Below are 22247 nucleotides of genomic sequence, written 5' to 3'. Positions count from 1 at the left end.
CATTAGGCCATTGGTACTATTGACCTTATTTTAAATAAAATCATCCTAGAATGTGAATCTGTCTTTCAAAATCAGTCTTAAACTATTCTGCTATCCCCATCATTCACTACCATAAGTACGCATAGAAATAAAAACGCCTCGACAAACAGTCAGATGTGAATTGTTAAATATTGTTGAAATATTCTGGCTGTGTATTTTTTTTAATATCAGAGGGGGCCAATGCCAAGGAGGCAAACGCCCTGTTCATGGGCGTTTGCCCATGGGTTTGCCCTGGGGTTAAAAAAATGCACTAGGAGATAGTACGCAAATAAATTACTAATACGTTAAGTAAAACTAAGATATAAATGACAAGATTAGTATATATATGGAGCAAGACGAAAGGAATATGAGTAGTAGTGGGTGGGTGAAGTAACAAACAAGGAAGGTGTAAGTTAACGAGTAGAGCCAAGTGGCGTGTTGAGAGCTGTGTGAGCTAACTTGCACAATGTGAGAGCATTGCAACACAGTTTAAAGCTTGAAATACTGTGGGCTGATTTCAAACTGTACGTACATTTGTTAAAAAGAAAGATAAGTTATACTTTAAATATACCTAAGTACCTAGTATCGCAAAATATACAATACAATGAAAGAAATAAAAAAAATACATCTGAGTTTGAAACCTGTTATCCTTACATGAATATTCAGTGTTTTTTAATATCTGTGTTAATAAAGGGAACCGAATAGGGTAGGTATATGCATGAATTTGAAAAAATACTTAAATTTGATTTATTACATCCTAAAAATTATTAAACAAAGTTTCTCTGACGTCAGAGTCTATGCCAAGCATCTATGTTGTACTAATAAATTTATGGCCGGTTTTTTCCTTCGGTTATCGGGATCACAAGAGAATTCTTGTACCATTAGATGCAGCGTGTTTCGGAGAAGATTTTAGTATATAATTTGTTGGTGATTACTTATTTAGAACATATTTTTCTAACCTATAAATGCCCATACATTTATTAGTACAATCTTGGGATAGATTCTGACGTCACACTGCGCTTCAACCAATAGCATTGCGTTTCGATGTTATATATTACGTGCGTATTTATTGTACTTTTGTAAATTTAATATTTATTATTCAGCACAAATTTAATAAAAAAAAAACTATTTAAGATAAAATAAATAATAATAAAGATTAGAAAAATAATATTTCAACTAAATATAAGTTACATGCATACACTACACAAAGTAGATATGGAGCCAATTTATGCTATTTTTAAAGTCATCATCAATACCTTTGGAATATAGTGATACTCCGGTCCTAAAACATAAAGTAATTGAAATAATATGCCAAAATATATAATAATGTAAAATATAAAATTCCGATATTAAAATCGCGATACAAAAGTAACTGTTGATCGTAGATGGGTGAAAATTTGAAGTTGTATGTATATTTTAATGCTGACTCATAATCATTTTTTTTTGAAATTTAAAAAAAATATCAAAATAATTTGGCGTGGACCACCCTTAACATTTTGGGGGATGAAAAATAGATGTTGTCCGATTCTCAGACCTATCCAATGAGCACTCAAAATTTCATGAGAATCGGTCATGCCGTTTCGAAGGAGTTTAACTACAAACCTTACTAAAACTTAGTTTTACCTCACTGAGTATAAAATGTTTTAATTACGCTATCGATTGACTCTCAAGTACGAAATCCGTTTGTGTTAATAAAAATTTGCCAACAGCAATTAAATAGCAGATGTAGGAAAGCACGTGGTTTTAATTGGTCGCCCAGCTTAATTGAGAAACATTATGAGTTTTGAATTAAAACCGAGCATTTGACTTGATGTGAAATATAGGTTAGGTTTTGCGTTCGTAATTATTTACGCTTTTTGCCGACTAAGCGTTGAAATGACGGCATCATTACCAATTATTTAAAAAATGTTGTTTTAATTAGTATCTCCCAGCTGGTGATAAGAAATCTTGCTTTAAGATTTATATGTGTAACAATCGAACTTTAAGTAAATGTTTTTAAGGAAAAAAAGCTATTCTTGCTATATTTATGCATACCCAAATTATAATGAATAATAGAAAAATTACAACACAAACCTACTTTACGACTATAGAAAAGCCAATTTAAGACTAAAATATTTCATATTAACACTACCCGAGATCCGTCAGCTTTTTTTTTATGAGAAATATACGCCATGTTCATTCCAGGCATAAGTGTTTACTTTCATTAGCCCAGTTATTTCCCTAGCTACAGCCCCGTGGTAGAAAAAGGCACTGCTGTGCTACCCAGTCGGTGGCATTTCGTAGAAATAGGCCTTATATTATAATAATAATTTTGACACACTTTTTACACAAATTATCTTGCCCCAAATTAAACATATATAGCCTGTGTTATGGGTTAAACATACATAAATACATATAAACATACATAAATACATTTAAACATCCATTACTCGGAAACAAACATCCATATTCATCATAAAAATGCTTGCACCTACCGGGAATCAAACCCGGGATCTCTAGCTTAGTAGGTAGGATCGATAATTATGAGGATTTAGGTAGCAAGATGGTAGGTAGGATTATAACTACTAATTGTGGTCATGTTCATATTTTTCTTGGCAACAACAACATGACGTTGTACAAAATACTTATTTTTTACAATAAATTTACTAGGCTTTCATTATTTTTGCAAAACTGTTTTCGTCTTTGTGCTAAAAACTTTTTGTCCCTATTTTTATACTTTTAGCTCGAAACTAAACATATTTTGTCTATCTAATATATAAAATTCTCGTGTCATGGTGTTAAACATTGAACTCCTCCGAAACGGCTTGACCGATTCTCATGAAATTTTGAGTGCATATTGGGTAGGTCTGAGAATCGGACAACATCTATGTTATCCCCCTAAATGTTAAGGGTGGTCCACACGATTTTTTTTTAAAATTTTTTGACATTTTTTTTAAATTTGTTTGATTATGAGTCAGCATTAAAAAATACATACAACTTCAAACTTTCACCCATCTATGATCAACAGTTACTTTTGTATCGCGATTTTAATATCGGCAATACAACGTTTGCTGGGTCAGCTAGTATATATGCTTATAAATGGGGTCAACCCCTCAAAACGTTACTTAATGTGTGTTATACTTATTTGCTTTTGTTTCCTTTTGATTTTTAGGTAGATAATGCCCACGAGGTATTTGCTCAGCGTAGCTAATGTAATCATTTAATGAACTCTGTTGGATATTTCGTTAATTCAAACGGAAACATAAAAGCTTTGTATCTGCTAAGGGCATTGTTGGTAATGAGATAAATTGAATTGTAAAATATAAACATAAGTAAATCAGTTATATAAATAATTGTACTGGAATTTTACATTATTTTTATGTGTATTACCTTTTTGTTAGATTTTAGCAAGAAAACGATTTGAATTGTTTGGAGTATAATATTAGATTTTTTTACAATAGAACAATAAAAATGAATATTTACCGTTATACTCGTTTTGTTCAATGTTTTCTCTCTTCTGTCGGTTTAAGGTTTCTCGCCAGATGTTGTAGGGCTCCCGGTGACTACCGTCGTCGACAACCGCAGGGCTTCTTGACAATCAGTAAAAATTAGTTTTTCTTTATCTTCGAGCAACTTCTTTGTTATAGTTTTTTTTTTATTAAACAAGAACTCAAACAATATTACCGTGAGAAGTAAATTACACAGTGCTTAACGGATGTCGATAACCATTACTTGTAATGGTTAATTTATTCTTCAAATAAAATTTAATAAATAGAATTGCAAATAGACACTACATTAAACAATTTTGGAAAAATTGTGAGAACAATACAAGTTAAACACAAATCATAATTTTTTTGTTTAATCAATCGAATAAATAAAATATCTATATAATAAAAGTGTGAATTTGCCTGGGTTGAGAATTTGTGATTGTAATGCAATTAAACAAGAAATAACTTACCTGATCATCGGTGGACCGTTTCCTAAAGATAAAGCAAGTCGAGGCGCTCGCCTGTTATTTCTCGAATTGCTTCTCAATGATGGAAAAAATGGTTTCTCCAGTAGCTGTGGTATGCGACGTCTTGCACGCTTCGTGGCAAGTATTGCTGTTGCCGCAATAACAGCCCCGCCTACAACAACAGCACCGCAAGCCAACCCTATGATCACTTCGATGGAGAAGTGTGATTTCTTTTTAGGCCGTATAGTATTATAGTACTCGTCTAGGAATTCCGTCGATTGATTCACGACTGTTGACACTGTAACAAAAAAGATTCATAAATCGAATCGGAATATTTTCAGGCCCATGTAAAGTTTATTACGCTTCTGTTACTTATTTATTTTGTTAGTTATTATTTATTCTGCTACATGTGCTATTATGTCTTCTAATTGTATTATAAATAAATATAGAACACAATGTAAATCTAATATATAAAATTCTCATGTCGCGGTGTTTGTAGTTAAACTCCTTCGTAACGGCTTGACCGATTCTCATGAAATTTTGACTGCATCTTGGGTAGGTCTGAGAATCGGACAACATGTATTTTTGATTCCCCTAAATGTAAAGGGTGGTCCACGCCAATTTTTTTTTTTTAATTTTTTGACATTTTTTAAATTTGATTGATTATGAGTCAGCATTAAAAAATACATACAACTTCAATTTTCACCCATCTACGATAAACAGTTACTTTTGTATCGCGATTTTAATATCGGCAATACAACGTTTGCTAGGTCAGCTAGTATACATATAAATGTTTGAGAGTGATAACCCTAGCATGAATCAGAAGGGAAACTACAAAGAGATACCTGACTGGGGCAAAAAGTTAGTCACTTCAATATCACTTTAGCGTATTGCGTTCTGGCAACTATTGTTTTTTATTCAATACTGAAGTAAATCAAACTTTCACAGAGTATTTTTCCGATTGCAGAACAAGAATCTTAAATTTATTGAACAGCAGCGAGGCGCAAGACAACGAAGCGTATGCGAAACGAATAACAGCTGTATTGGAAGACGTTTCAAGTTAGTCGACTACAAGGGACTGGACATCAATATAATAGTTTGAGGAGATCACTCACCTTTAATACGCCAATTATATTACAGTTTTGGTTAAGACTATGGAGAAATTTTGACAGTAGAATTCATAAATAAATTCAACTTTCAAAATTTTTTTTCAAGCGAAACTGGGACTTACTGTGTAGCTAGTAGGTGCAATATAAAGTTTAATGGTTGAATCCGTTTCAGCTGTGCATCATTCGCGTTACAGTAAAGTATTTTACTATACTGTTACTGAACTGTATATATATGTAATTCTGTGGCTTAGAACGAAGGTTTTTGATCAGTAGCATAGGACCATCAACATCACAAGAACATTACTGTCGGGTCCTTGATTAGATGACAATTTATTATATCTATCAAAGGGCAAAAGTATAGTCTATGTACGGAGGTTCGCTTCAGGATTTAATAAGAAATGACAAAATATGCAGAAGTACGTAGCCGAATGTTGCATTACCGGAAGGCTTGCATACGTTAAATGGTATTGATTAAATCACAAAGCTGTGGTACGAAAGGTGAATGGGTGGGTTGGTTTTGAAACTGGTGGATTTACGATCCAGCTGCAGGAGTCTAGGATCTCACACTTGGAAGGTCTACTGGTATGTCAAATAGCAGTTGTCTTTCGACTTATAGTTATAAATATTTCGGTTGTGAATATTAACAACAGATATTTGGGAAGTTTTATCTTTTATCGTTACATACAAATAAAATTATAGTTTTTATTTATTATATCAGAGTAACAACTATTTGATAAACGTTAATACTGAACAAACTCAAATCAAAATATAAACATTAATATCAGATTAAGTACAAAAGTATCATGATAAAAATAGTAGAGTTAATATTTTTTATTAAGTATTCGTGAGGCGAAACCAATATTTACACAGGATTACAAGTTGGGCGCTTCAATTAAAAACTTTCCGGATCGAGCAAAGTTGCCGTAATTTCACAGTGATTTTATTACCAAGAATAAGTAACATACTTATGTTACTGAGTCCAAAACATTACACGAGTAAAATTAAGACAAAGCGTTCAAATAAATAGGTGTCGAGCGCAGACCTAATTGTTGTTACACAAAGAGCTAACTTAGAACTTAGATGGCTTTCGTGCGGCTGAAGGCTTCCGGTACCTATGAGTAATATACCTACACTCCGAGAGCCGTCTCCAACGTGTAAAGCGTCATCCACTGATAAATTTCTCTTGTTTGTTCACTTTCATGCTATATAATATGTAGATTCATATTCTAAGCGAACAAATAATATTTTATCAGCCGTAAAATAACAATCCTACAATTATTCGTTACAAAATTAATAACATTTTTTTTGTGTGAGGTGTTATTTCGCCTCTTGGAAAATTTACCTAGAGATGTTTTCATTTGATTATTATTATATTCAAATCAATTTGCTAATTACGAAATGGCTCAATACAGCTGGTATTATTATAATAATAATAATAAAGCCTTTTTTTATTTCATATCCTTAATATATGTACATTTCAAATGTTGTTATTTAGTGTTAGTTTATATTTTTCTTAATATCTATATGTTAGTACGTGTTACTTATTTGTATGGGTTATTTATTTATTTGGATATGAACCCCTACTCGGGTGAAGGCCTCCTCCAACTTTTTCCACGCGTCTCTGTCTTTACCCGTTATTTGCCAGTCGTTCCCGGCTATTTCCATTACTTCATCAGCCCACCTACTTTGCGGTCTGCCTACTCGTCGTTTTCCTTTAGGTCCCTTCCACTGCGTGATTCTGAGTGTCCATCTGCTGTCTTTATAGCGAGTTACGTGACCAGCCCATAGCCATTTCAATTTAAGGGCTTGCATGAGGGCATCAGTTACCTTAGTTTTTTGTCTAATTTCTTAACTTCTGACTTTGTGTATTTTCCTTATTTTTAATATGCTTCGCTCCATGGCTCTTTGTGTTGTCCTGATCTTCTGTTTAGCTCTTGTCGTGAATACCCATGTTTGACAGCCATATAACAAACAGGGTATTATGCAGGTATCAAATACTGTTTTTTTCAAATTCAGCGAATAGTCTCCTTTTAAGATTTCTTTGAGCGACCAGAATTTTTTCCAGGTTATTTTTGTTCTGCGTTCGACTTCGTCTTCGTTATTTGTTTTATTAAATGATACCTGCTTACCCAGGTAGATGTAGCTGTTAACATATTCTATACTGTTTTCTTTGACTCTGATGGGTAATTTGATGCTGTTTGTCATTATTTTGGTTTTGGTAGCATTCATTTGTAATCCAACTTTTGAGCTTTCTTGATCAAGTGTGCATAGCATTTCGCATAGATCTTTGGGTGTTTCAGACAGGATAACTATATCATCAGCAAACCTGAGATGACTTAAATAGCTGTTGTCAACTTTTAGAACTTTGGCTTTCCAGTCTATGTTTTTGAATATGTTTTCTAACACAGCAATAAATAGCTTAGGTGACAGCTGGTATAACAATAAGTAATTACTGTTTACGAGATAAAATGGCGCGAAAACCATAAACAATTTACCAACAAGAAATTACAATAATTTGTCTTCGCGCAGTTAATAAAGGGAATGGTTTTTACGAGGTTATAAATTATTGTGACAACCTTTTAAATAGCCGGAAATGCCAAAACTAGCAAAGTTATTCATTATTATGTCAAACTAATAAAAGTAGATTTAAGCTAAAAAGGTGAGCGACGTGATGGATTGATGCCAAAATTACATTTTCTCTATGCCAAGAGTCAGCTTATACGGTTTTGATTCTAATTGTATTGCTCAACATATTTTGTGAATGAAATTAAAGATTGGCTCTACAGAATGTTGCATTAACGTTTCATATTTATTTTCTAATCGTATTTTGAAAACGTTCAATAGTTGCAAAATTTATTTTGTTATTAATTATATTTATATTTATATCCAGGTCGTGAACAATATTATGTGAAAGGGGTACATTTTTCAAATCTATCTGACAGTACCGCAACAGCAAATGTTTTTTTTTTATATAAATACTCTAAAAAAGTTTAATTGATTTAATAATTAATTGAAATGAATCAAGTGTTTTATTAAAAAGTTAGTTTTTGGAATCCAATATGTTATCTAGATTCAATACCAAATTCGTTGAAAATAAATTAAATATGTCGTAACAATTTGTTGTGTTTTAAAGCGGTAACCCTCACTTCTGGGATTAATTACACAAATAAAATTGAAATCAAAATTTTTGAACGATGCGGGACTCGAGCAGCGAGGGGTCGCTAGGATTACATTTTGTGTTCAGTTTTATTTGTGTAAATATGTCGTGTTTTTTATTCCTGTATATTCTAGTTGGTTTAAATAGAACTTAAAAAAAAAAATATTTTATTATATAAGTTTGCCTCCTCTGAATCCTATATTATGCGGACTTTATTCAATACGTTGTGTCAGTTGAATGGGTTAAAATTCAGTGATCCTGATACAAAACCACATTTGGGTCGACAAATCGTGGAGAAGGTCATGATTTAATCCATTAATGGGATGATCTGTAAGTATTTTACCAGTTTATATAAAGCATTGTCAATTTTTAATATGTCTTTCGTTTTAAATAAAGCATAGAATTTATTTGTTAACCTATGTCGCTTAAGTATACTTCTTGCACTTGCGCAAAATTAAATTTGATGATTTATTCCTTTAGAATTCTATTTGATATCATATCTAATATACTAGATACTACTACGGCTTCGGAAACAAATGGCGCTCTGAGAGAGAACAAGCTGCGCACGAAACTCTCCCAGTTTCTCATTTTGCGCTCTTTTTTAATTAAATATACAATATTATACTGTCATTGCTATATGATATAGGCATAGTATAATTATTATCTTATGGTAAAAAAACGAAAAAGTAACGAACTTCAAAGTCAAAGTGAAGCCAGAAATGAAGTTGTTTGATGAGGCTCCAGTTTTTACGATCCCTATCACTTTATAGTTCCTAGTTACATACTATAATAACACATTAAGCTTACGTTATTGTATTAGCAGATATATTTTTAAGGTATCGTTTACAATATAAAAACATTACAGAATTAAGATTTGCGCCATTATTTACTTTATTATACGTAACTGATTCAGCAGATTACTTAAAACTCTTATCGCATAAACTACATGAATACGGCTTTTACCAGTATTTGTGTTAACGAATGCAAACTAAAAATATTTATGAATAAGGTACTCGATAGGAATTATGTTGTTTCTTAATAGGAAGATTGTTTAAAGTTTTATCATATAATTTATTTAAACAGGGCTTTTCAACTGTATGTATTCTTTAATATTTTCTTCAAAGTGCTAGAGAGAATATGAATTGCAACTTTTACTAAACAGAATGGAAGCTGTTTTTTTGAACATTAGTTCCATAATTTCATACTGTTTATATTTCAATCCACCCTCTCTATGAAACCAGATTACCCCAATATTTACCTATTAATAACTGTATCTACATCATCTTTTACTGCACATCATTGTGGCTTGCTCTGTCTTTTGAAATTAACTCCACATGTACTACAAAACGTCCTTATTTTTACAACATTTATTCCTCTTTCCATCTCCTTCTGCTACATCCAACATTCACTACCATAAGTAAACGAAGAAATTGCAATAGTAAGTCACCTCCACACTTTCTATCTCAAGTAAACAAACTTCCTAAACATATAAACTCTTTTACTAGTTATATTGTCTCACTATAATGATAAAATAACTTGATCACCGGCGTACAACCGACACTAAACTGGGAGAAGGTAAAATCTGTGGAATCTGCTGTATTCATAACATTACTTTTAAATGGCGAATAACCTATTCTGCAACATTCGCAGTTAAAAAGAAGAGGCAATTAGCTAACATAGACACGGTTTTCTTTCGTTTTTTTGAAGTGTATTGTTATGGGACACTGGAACCAATTTTGGTACGATTTGTGACAATTTGTGCTATAAATAACTCAATATCTGAGGAAACGTTATTTTTTTTTATAAATAAACTTTGTGAATGTTGCTATCAAATATATTCTTGAAAAGTAATCGCCTATTCTGTACATAGCGCAGTTAGAAATAAAAGGCAATGAGCTAACATAGACGTGGTTTGCTTTCGTTTTTTTTTAAGTGTACTATGGCCTATTGTTATAGGGCAATACAACCAATTTTGCTACGATTTTTGCGATGCAGAAGCATTTTTTGTAATTAACTTTGTGACTGCTGCTTCAAATATATTCTTGTTAAAGTAATGTTATGTGAATGTGTAAAAAACTATGCAATTCAATTTGAATTTTGAATGTTGAACTGCATAAACTTACAGACATAGTTTGTTATAAAATAAGATGCTAAAAAATGCACTAAATATAATTACTAACTCTAATAGGCTATAAAGACTAGAGTATAACATTACAAAGATTCTTTGAATTACATATAACTTTAAAATAAGCTCACCATACTTTGATACCAATGTCATTGTTAAATATGTTACAACTATAGCTGTTTTACGCATGTGTATTTGATACATTAAATAAAATATAGTCTGGTGTAAGACGAGGAGTAACTCCTGCCACAGAAAAGCAACAGTTAAGGCATTCATATAATAAATATTTACAATTTATACTTATCTCAGCTGCATCTACATGACGTTGGCCTACAAAAAGTTTTCTTCGACAACGTTTCTCCGAATAAACTTTAACTGAACAATTCACACTTAATGAATTCATGTAAAGTATTGGCACAAATAAGTCTGGCAAATGTTGTAAATAAAGTAAAACTGCGACCTATTCGAATATTGGCAGCGATGCGGGAGTTAGTTAACATAGTTTTGGCCCAAGTTTCGTTCGCGTTCGTGGCACGTATTCACTGGGGTTGTACTGGTGCACCAAAAACTATAAAACATTCACCCCATTGATGTAAATATTTTTATTTACAAACAAGTTACATGTACGACGACTGTATAGCCGAGTGGTTAGCGATCCTACCTACTAAGCTAGAGGTCCCGGGTACGAATCCCGGTAGGTGCAAGCATTTATATGATGAATATGGATGTTTGTTTCCGAGTCATGGATGTTTGTATTTATTTATCTATGTTTAAGTAAGTATATTGTATTAAATATATCGTTGTCTTGAAACCCACAACACAGGCTATATATGCCTAATTTGGGGCAAGATAATTTGTGTAAAAAGTGTGTCAATATTATTACTATTATTATTATGTACTCGTGAATTTCTCGGAAGTTTCTAAGAACTAACTGCATTATAATTTTGTGGTGTTGATTACAATAACGTGTTATTAACAATAACTATAAGGAATAGCGCGAGATAAGAGTTGCGTCGTTATATAGTTCGACGAACAGATGGCCGGAGCACCAGAAAAGTCCTAGAATGGCGACCACGTACCGGAAGACGCCGTGTCGATCGCCGATCTGGTCGAGATCGTCGAAATACGTTGGATGAGGACATCGCAGGACTGATCATTGAGGAGATCTTTGGGGGAGCTTTTATCCAGCAGTAGACGTCTTCCGGCTGATGATGATGATGATGAAGATGAAGAGTTGCTTACTACGAATCGTATGAATTGTAGAATGAATATCTTTATGTTTGTCACATGTCATTTCTTACCAAAATTTGATCCTTATTTTATCCTTACAATATCAATAGTGTGGTATTATGTTTTCAAAAATTAAATAAAGAAGATTTAGAGTCCTGTATGTGTTTTTAGTTAATCCTAATGTTACAAATATTAAAACCATAAGTCTACTTTACTTTAATTCCATAGACAATGTTGGTTTCTCTCTAATCTGCCTCCTGACAACTTAACATCCTCTTTGTTCAGTAAGTTGTCAATCGGTTACTAACGTGTTTAACACAAACGATCAGCAAGGCAGTCGAGCTACAACAGTTGCCTGGCATAGTTCCCTTCTAATACCATATTCGTACATTAAGTGAAGTAATATGAGAAGTAATTGTAAATTGTAATAAAGCGCTTATTGTGAAGACGACGTTTTACTGGCTCGACCTTAAAACTAATTGTTTAATTTTTACCCATACACGACGACTAAAGAAAAATCAACCTGTATTCTGGATTAACGATTATTATTTTTAACTTTCGTTTAAATTTAATAAATTTTATAGAAAGTAGATATTTTAAACTTTAAATCTTTACCTATGTTCTATCTTTTATCTTTTACCTATGAAATAAAGTATTTTTGATATGATTTGATTTGCGTGTGTAGTGATGTCATCGGAATCCACAAACACGTGTCGCGGCCGTTTAGCTCGTCTTAAACAGGATTTTATTTGCGGTCTTTTGTAGTCGCATGCTTCGACCCTGGTAAGTTAGTGTGGGAGGCCCATACTAACGTGTTAGGGTCAAAGAAGAGAGATGAAAGCTGAAGACAGGCAAGCGATTGTATGCACGATCGGCCGTACTATGACTTTGTACAGTGTCACAACATTTGTGTTCACACCACAAATATTGTTAAGTTGGATATGAACGGAAATGGAAAATCACGTCAAGATCATTGTATCATCATCATTATTTTGTACTGCATCAGGGATGTTCACGGAAGCACGGGTCTACTGTTTTTATGCGATTGTACGCAAAAGATGTGGATCCCTGGTGAGCAGAGTGCGCGGCAGTACCAACAGCATTCTAAAGATGATTGCGAGCAGGTTGGATTGCAGATATGTGGGTCATTGCTGCAGTATTTCTAACGGAATGGTGCAGCGGTGACACACGTCAGTAACTTAATAAGTAATTGGTTTAGGATAAGTACTAACATAGAAAATAAGTTTGCTGTATTTCTAACGATTAATATGAGTCATGATACTGGAAATAAAGATTTATTATTATTATTGTTATTATCACCATCAGCCGGAATACGTCCGCTGCTGGATAAAGTCATTGAACTTTATACAACAATTGCGTATAGTTAAAATTTGTTACTTAGTTCCCAATTTTCCGGCACATTAAAATCTTTAGGGTTTGATACGTTCATAATATGGATCTATGGTGTTCTATTTTAGCTATGTTTATTTGTATTGTATTATAATATGATACTTATTGCAATACACCTAAGAGTTAAAATGCAATCAGTTGATTTTCCTTAATGAAAAGTCAAATACAGGGAGATAGTATTATCTTAAACTTACTACTATAAACAAAAGTGGAAAAGAAATTTTTATTTATTTATTTTTTTGTTTATTTATTGCTAACTCATGCAAATAAGTCATAAACGCTATGTCAATGATTGAACATTACTTTTTTTTTAATGAAAATAAGGGACGAGACGCGTAGGACGTTCAGCTGATGGTAATTGATACGCCCTACCCATTACAATGCAGTGCCGCTCAGGATTCTTGAAAAACCCGCAATATTCTGAGCGGCACTACAATTGCGGTCGTCACCTTGAGACATAAGGTGTTAAGTCTCATTTGCCCAGTAATTTCACTAGCTACGGCGCCCTTCAGACCGAAACACAGTAATGTTTACACATTACTGCTTTACGGCAGAGATAGGCGCCGTTGTGGTACCCATAATCTAGCCGGCTTCCTGTGCAAAGGAGCCTCCCACTGGTACTTATAACAACAGACTACATCTGCAAATTACATTAAAAAAATACCAAACCACGAGCTATTATTACAATGGTTAGTTTAGCTACGGTAAAAACACGATGTCGTATACAAAAGACGGACCTTACCGCATTACATTTGTTTGTGCCGTAATTAGCGGACATTGTGACGATAATAAGGTTCCTAATTGGGCCAAATTAAATGTCTAACGTTAGCTAAGCTAAACATTAATCTTGTCTTTGTATATTTAAATGGATTTTTATCTATACATCTATACATATAAATAAAATTGGAGTGTCTGTTTGTCTGTTTGTTCCGGCTAATCTCTGAAATGATTGGACCGATTTTGACGGGACTTTTATTGGCAGGTAGCTGATGTAATAAGGAGTAACTTAGGCTACGTCTATTTTAGAAAAAATCTTTGATTTTAGAAAAATAAAATTATGTTGCAATGTCCACGAAACTCTAAAAATAATTTATATGGCAAAACAACGTTTGCCGCGTCAGCTAGTATTAAATAAGATTTCATGATTATTTCCTTATAGACCGTAATAAATGGTTTTTGGTGAAACGAAGGTAACTTGATTGAAGAAGAAAGTATTTTAATAAACAATGGTAGCAAAAATCACGACCGTGAAATTATATTTATAAAATTCTCGTGTGGTTCCGGTGTTTGTTACCGAACTCCTCCGAAACGGCTAAACCAATTTGTCTGAAATTTTGTGTGCATATTGGATAGGTCTGAGAATCAGCCAACATCTATTTTTCATACTCCTTAATGATAAGGGTGACCCACCTCTAAATATATTTTTTTATTTTTTTGAAAAAATATTTAATTTTAATTTTATTATGATTCAACATTGAAAAAAACATACCACTTCAAATTTTCAACCTTCTACGATCAACCCCTCTTTTTTAGTCACGATTTTTGTATTATTGTTTTTTTATTATTATTTATGCAGCTAGCAAGATGGTTATAGAATACAATAATTGTAGTACAATAAATTTTATGTACAGCTGACCCGGCAAACGTTGTTTTGCCATATTTTTAGAGTTAGACCGTTTCTTGGACATAGCAACATTACATTATTTTTCTAAAATTAAAGAATTTTTCTAAAATTAACATAGCCTAAGTTACTTTTTATTAAATCAACGATCTGCCAATAAAACTACGGTCAAAATTGGTCCAGCCATTTCCAAGATTAGCCGGAACAAACAGACCGACGGAGAGACAAAAATTGTAAAAAAAAAATATTTTGGCGTATGTACCGTATACATATTCATAAAAATGGAGTGAAAAACCGTTATTTCAATATAACAAACAGACACTCCAATTTTATTTATATTTATAGCTATATTTGATAGGTCTGAGAATCGGTCGTCATCTATTTTTATACCCGAATAAAGCTTATCATTTGTTTTTTTAATACTTACGCAATACAACGATTGCTGGGCCAGCTAGTAGAAAAATAATTTTCAGTTGAGGTATTGGTATATCTGAATATGAATAGCAATAATTGGTGTCGGTACATTTATCTCGATCAAATCCTCCTTTTAATTACGGGTTCCCTCATTTAGCGAATGATGATTTATCACTTAGGAAGCGATTTCCTCAAAAGCCATGGATTAATTAGAGGAAGATAAAATTTGTGAAATAGCTGGGGGCTTACGAGTGCTTGGAACAGATAAGTGAAACTTGAAGAGATCTATTAGCATTCAACTTTACGCTCAGATTCCTCACTTTGCTTTGATCGTTCTTGGTGTGTTCAACGTTTGTTATGTTATTTACACTGACATATATTTCTGTGATCAAAATAAAAATTAGTTGTAAATACAAAAAAAACACACTTTTGTTGAAAAGATTATGGTTGAAATTTAAAATGAACTTCGATTCCTGCCTTATCGACGATAGAAGAAAAAAGTAAATACATTAACAAAAATCTTATTTTGCAAATTAAAAAATGAAATAATTTTATTAGATTAATTTATTGTCATCGCTTCTCGATACTTCTCTTATTCATCAACGAAGTTTGAACCAAATCTGGCCGTTTAAAGTTGGTCACAATCGCGCCCAAATGAGTCGGTTATAAACAAACATAGATACATACATGTGAAGCGTGTAATGATTTGTAATGATTCACAAAAATCTTTAGAATAAATATCATTTTGTAATGTTTTATTACAGGTATAAATAATATTCATTATTTATATAGATGTTATAGACTACTTGAAGAAAGTAAGAAGATTATGGTGTTTGTAAGTAATGCTGCGTGCATACGAGTAGCGACAGCATAGTTATTGTTCAATTTTCACCCAGAGAAAAGAGTTTGTTGAAAACTGTTTTTTGTTACAAAGTAAATTAATACGATATTAAGTTCTGCTTGCTGCTACAATTTTTACTAATTCCATATTTTTAGTGACAATACATTATACGCTCATATAAATTTTTGGTGGCGTTATTTTATGGTATAATCTAAGCAATAAAAATCAATATGATTTAATAACAATGAAATGTTTAACAATAATGAGAAAAAAATATCTTGAACAAAATCTTTCAAAACGGAACAAAAACATTTTTGTACACCTATCTTACTGAGGGATTGGTTTGAGCGTGATCATAAGGTAATAATGTATTACCAATTATTTTTTGTACACCGAAATACCACGTTGTGTTTTAGTGTCATCTGGAAACATTTCTAACCGATCTGTAACATAAGTTTAGATAGAACTTCTAACGATTGAAAATTCATATAACAATATTGTATTCAAGATGACAACATAATATTCAATTACCATTTAGAAACAAAACCACTTACCCGATTTGAATGTTACTTCGCTGATTAAGATCCACTTATGATGGAAATATAGTTTTATCTTTATGTACTTAGCAGTTCGGTTCTCTAGATCAATATAAATTGTTCGAGCACGCTCAGATACTTTATCTTGTTTAGGTTCATACGATATGTAGTCTTTTTGCCAGCGCTCACCTTCCAAGGAAAAATATACTTCGGCTTCTTTGAAGAGCTACAAAAGAAAATGACATTTAAAAAATTATTGTATATAATATAACATAGTGATACTCTATCATATTATATCATAGTGATCATCATAGTACTCACTAATTTGGTACTCATTGTTAATTAACATTGAGTACCAAATTAATAATTTATAATAAAGCAAAATAAAACAAAGTAATTTTAAACTCATTCACAAGAAAATGATATCATGCATCATAATATAATATAATAGAATATCTTCTTCTTTATTGCACAAATTTAATATACAATCGCCAAGTCAATATTATAAATATTTTAGTTTAAATTGCAAAACAGTTTCACCCATTTCAATTTTTATTGGAATAAGGCAAATTTGCTTAAGAATAAGCTGAAAAGCTAAAATTATTATAAAATTTCGTTACACAGAAAGTACGGACACTAATAACAAAAAGATTATACCTGCACGTCTTTAGTGAACATATTATTAGTATGTATACCAATATCGTAGAAAAGTCTTGTATCAGTGAAATTAAATGTTATGTTTACTGAAGAACCGGCTAACATTGTCTTATTCCATCCAACCCAGCGTGATCCTGCAAACAGTCATTCGTTTTGAGATCACCTAGAGAATAGACAAAAAAAAAATGATATTGTCACAATATTACCTTGAGTATCTGATTCATCGAGTAGTTCAAAGTCAGATGGACCAGTAAAGGAATCGGTGATTTGACCGAGTCCATCGACAAGATCAGTGCCTCGTAAGACTCCATCGTATGACAAGTCTTCAAAACGTGCTCCGCCTGTCATTGATCGCATTTGTCCACCTTTGGGGGCAGCATATGCCACAATAGCCTCTGAGGAAACAAGTGAATATTGACACTAATATTTAAAATATACAAAATATTAGAGAAACACAAATTTGCAAAGAACTCATAAAGCTGTATCTGTGAACGTTGGCCAAAGATCGCGTTGCATTCATGTTAATACAGTCGCACGTCGCAATGCGTTAGGTCCCGGGGCGCTAGCTATTAATATGCTATACTTGTTGTACCTACGTTTCCATCGACATCCGTAGAGTTCTACTCGCATGCATGCAGTCCTGGGATGATCAGTGTATGGCACGAAGCGAACCTTCGACGCTATGAATGGTGCTTCCAACACTGTCTTCGTTGCGGTATATGTGTCCGTATTTCCCGGGATCAACTACAACAATGTATTCACATATCAGTCATCATAACACTCAGTATGTATTAAAATATTGCAGAAATTAATTTTTCTTTAAAATCATAAATACTGCCCTACTTCATTATATAGTATCAAATTATTTAACTACATTGAAGTTTTAAATAATATCATTCAGAGTTTTGATTTTAGTGTCGCATTGGGACGTATTATATATGCAAACTGCGCTTCCGTTTTCAAAGTTGTTTGGCCATTAAAATTATATAATTTTTTATATATATTTTGGAAAATCTTTAAATATGTGTTCTATTTTTAACAAACATATTTTCTTTGATACAGTTATGTTTCAAAGCTATTATAAAATACATACAGTACATAATTAGTTTGAACTAGGAGGATATGATTATGTGCCTTACAAGCATAGCTAATAAAAACCACTTTGGAATTTGGACTACATTTTTTTTTATCTTTGCCTTCGATTTGTTTTATTTTGAGTAGATTCAGCACGAAAATTTTGAAAAAATGTTCAACGAAACTTACCATATTTTCTTTTATAAAATTTTTCTTTTTGATACTATGTGTAATAGTATAAAAGAAAAATGTTAGAAAGATTCATGGGCTTGACCTCGCAAACAAGGATATTTTACATATTAAGTGTTCAGTGTTCACGTTAACACATTAGGTTAAGTAACATTTCGTGTTCTCTTAGAGGATAATGTAAATAAATGTTTGAAACAACAAAACACATCTCGCTTTACTACACTTTACTACTCAATTATTTTGAGTGAAATGCGAATAAATGAATTAATGCATATTGATATGATTGTACATTATGTAAATCAAATAATTCGACATTAAAATACAAGCGTTTCATTTGTTTTTCAATATAAGTATATCTGGCAGTTTAATTAAAAGAAAAAAATTATAATAATATTCTTGTATAGTTTATTTTGTTTGGTTAGTTAGGCCAAAAACTTTGTTACTACTTTAAAAAAAAATCGAATAATCATTTCAATTTGAACGCGTTTAATATGTTTATGATGAATATGGATTTTTGTTTCCGAGTCATTGATGTTTATATATATTTATGTTTTTTTTTTAATTTAAAGCTTGTTTTAGCTGATAGTAATTGATACACCCACCCATTATAATGCAGTGCCGCTCAGGATTCTTAAATAACCCAAAAATTCTGACCGGCACTACAATTACGCTCGTCACCTTGAGACATAAGATGTTAAGTCTCATTTTCCCAGTAATTTTCTAGCTACGGCGCCCTTCAGACCGAAATGCCGTGAATCAGTAATGCTTACACATTACTGATTCACGGCAAAAATAGGCGTGGTTGTTATACCCATAATCTAGCCGGCTTCCTGTGCAAAGGAGCCTCCCACTGGTAATGTACTGGTTATGCATGTTTAAATAAGTATATCGTTAAATATATCGCTGTCTTGTACATATAGTACAGGCTATGCCTAGTTTGGGGCAAGATAATTTGCGTAACAGTGTGTCAGTATCATTTCACATATTTTGTTTTATGTATGTAGAATGATTACTTATAAAAAACCAGGCCACTAAGTATGTGGGTTTCCTATATTGTAGTTCCTTGTTAGCAAACACATATTCCATTCCTAATGTCTATTTACTCAAACAAAATATACTCACTAAAAGTTACTTCAAATATACTTACATTACTATCATTTAAGTCTTTGTATTGGACCCAACGGTTGAGAGCATCACGCCAATATTCGACCATATAGAACTTAACAAATTCAGCACCAATTTTATTAGCGAATCTGCCTTGGGTCTCTGTGGCAGTAATTAAGTATTCGTCAAGTAAGTCTATCTGTAGGTATTGCCTGCTGTTTGGTGTTATCAGCCCATTGGGGCACCAGGCTCCGCCGCGTAACTCATGTCGAATCCTGCATACAATGAAAGTACTGTAGTAAAATAATTATTTCAGTTTTTTAAACAGTTGTTGCCTTACAATCGCAACATGAGTAAAACTACGTAACCGTAATCATAAAAATAATAAATTCAAAAATAAAAATACTTAATTCATCTAAATAAATCAAATTTCCATAATATCATTTCGGAACATCCTGTAAGTAATCTAGTAGCCGCGAGCTAGCGTAGGTACCTACTCACACTTACATGTTCCATGCCGCACCGTAGGTTTAGAGCTTGTAGGTGAATAGATACCACGATTAATGATTAAAATATATAGTTTTATGAATGTTTAATTTCTTTGTTTGAACATTTAAAAATTTCAATTATTTAAATTTATTTTTAAATGGTTAAGGTTTAGTAGTTCTTACGTGTGTTCATTTACGGCCTTTCCCAATATTCAGTCTATATCTTACTTGAGATAAAAATCGTAAGTATCGTTGACTTTACTGTACTAATAAACTTATCGACGGTAACTCACCTTATCCGTGCACGCTGTCTATCAATGGGACGGCGTATAGCTTACCAGCGATAGAAGTTGCAATTCACGCGTCCCAATATAAGACGATAAGAATGGCTTATCTGGTATATTGGGACAGCTACAGATTATTGACAGCTAATTACTGATAGTAGAAGGTAGTAATTTATCTCTATCTGTAGAGAGTATATTGGGAACGGCCGTTAATGTTGCCATTGTAATGTCACGCTGTATATCTATATGATAAATACAACACTAGCTATAAAATGACTTAAAATATTACTTTCATCTAAATCAATCTACACGTTAAAGAGGAGAATATTAATATCGACCCCACGCATTCTGTGATATAATGATATTAAGAACTAATAATTTAATGTAACACAATTCATGTATTCCCATTTTTAGATTATGGAGCCCTGATAAAATATTCAAGTTAAAATAAAGTTTCCGATACACGTAAATGGTAACCATAAAAATATCCGGATCACGGACTAGTAAAAAAAGAAGGACTCCGCGCCGTGATATTAGCAAGTTAGCAAGTACCTTTATGCTAGTGTGTGTGTGGTTACGGGGTATACCAGATACTCAATTTTTTCTCCCTTAAAGAATCATATATCCACAAATACTTTTATAGTATTGTTTTTACACTTTATCACAGCGCACGACGGTATTTTTAAAATATTTTATTGAGACGCAAACTGATCTGTCACAGACGATGACAAATTTCATAATGGTGGCCGATCGGCTTTTATGCGTGGGGCTGTGTACATACACGTTTACCGGCTTATTTTGGTGCCTCACTGTTACGTAAGGTGACACGGAGTCCTTCTTATTTTACTCGTCCGTGATCCGGATATGATATTCAAATACAGCTTACTTCGTCCTGTATAAAATATATTAAATGAAATTATAATTATATAAGTTATCTAAATATATATTCTGCTCCGTCATGGCAAAGGAAGCTCGCATACCTTATTACAGCGAAGTGAATCACAATTATATTTTAACGTTTTAGAATTTAATCATTAGAGATAAATAATTTAGAGAAGTGGTATTTAATTTAATCTATAACGTTACAAGTCCCATATTTTAATTCATATATATATTTTAATCTGAATTGTATTACTAATATTTTGTCGTGATTATTATAATTATTATCCTGGTTTCGAATCCCGGTAGGTGCAAACATTTATATGATGAATATGAATGTTTGTTTCCGAGTCATGGATATTTATATGTATTTATGTATGTTGAAGTCACGGACTAGTAAAAACATAAGGACTCCGTGTCACCTTACGTAACAGTGTAGCACCAAAACAAGCCGATTAACGTGTAAATAAGCCCCACGCATACACTTACACTACTACAGGCCGATAGGCGGCCATTATGAGAATTGTCATCGTCTGTGACAGATCAGTTTGTGTCTCAATAAAATATTTAAAAATGCCGTCGTCCGTTGTGGAAAAGTGTAAGAACGATACTTTATAAGTATTTGTGGCCATAAATGATTTTACTATTGATGATTACGATTCCCCGTAACCGCACACACACTAGCATAACGGTGCTTCACTTGCTAATATCACGGCGCGGGCTCCCTCTTTTTTAACTCGTCCGTGGTTTAAGTAAGTATATTGCATTAAATATATTATTGTCTTGCACTCATAGTACAGGCTTTGCCTAGTTTGGAGCAAGATAATTTGTATCAATATTATTATTATTATTTCGGAATCGGCACCGTGCATGCCTTAAATGACGCATTTACTTTAACATAATATCTGTGTCATCTGATAACAATTCGTGGCGAAGTTCATTATATTAATTTGTTGTACGTGGAATGAAATTTATTGATCACTACACTATATCTATTTTTAAATCTGTATGGATAATGAACATTAATCAATCAAGTTTATATTACACACAAATGTATCTATTACACCGGATACAGTTAAAGTTACACTTGTTCCGTGTATGACGAGCATTACCAAAAATATCAAATTCTAAAAGCATATTATTATATGAAGATAATATTGACTGCCTGAACATTTAA

At 32.6% G+C, this 22247-nt stretch overlaps 1 protein-coding gene across 1 annotated transcript in view; it reads right to left on the bottom strand.

Moving 5' to 3' along the window:
• LOC126978928 (discoidin domain-containing receptor 2-like) overlaps nucleotides 1-22247 on the bottom strand; it is a 188755-nt gene that overhangs the window by 59625 nt on the left and 106883 nt on the right. Inside the window, exons 5-11 of the mRNA XM_050828055.1 lie at nucleotides 19463-19694; nucleotides 17649-17796; nucleotides 17259-17447; nucleotides 17053-17186; nucleotides 16414-16621; nucleotides 3956-4250; nucleotides 3481-3584 (exon numbers count right to left, since the gene is read on the bottom strand). Coding sequence (XP_050684012.1) covers nucleotides 3481-3584; nucleotides 3956-4250; nucleotides 16414-16621; nucleotides 17053-17186; nucleotides 17259-17447; nucleotides 17649-17796; nucleotides 19463-19694 — 1310 coding nt within the window. The remainder of the gene's footprint in view (nucleotides 1-3480; nucleotides 3585-3955; nucleotides 4251-16413; nucleotides 16622-17052; nucleotides 17187-17258; nucleotides 17448-17648; nucleotides 17797-19462; nucleotides 19695-22247) is intronic.

This window comes from Leptidea sinapis, chromosome Z (genome assembly GCF_905404315.1).
Source record: "Leptidea sinapis chromosome Z, ilLepSina1.1, whole genome shotgun sequence".
NCBI lineage: Eukaryota > Metazoa > Arthropoda > Insecta > Lepidoptera > Pieridae > Leptidea > Leptidea sinapis.
The sequence above is the reverse complement of the archived record's forward strand: the minus strand, read 5'-3'. Positions and strand labels throughout refer to the sequence as shown.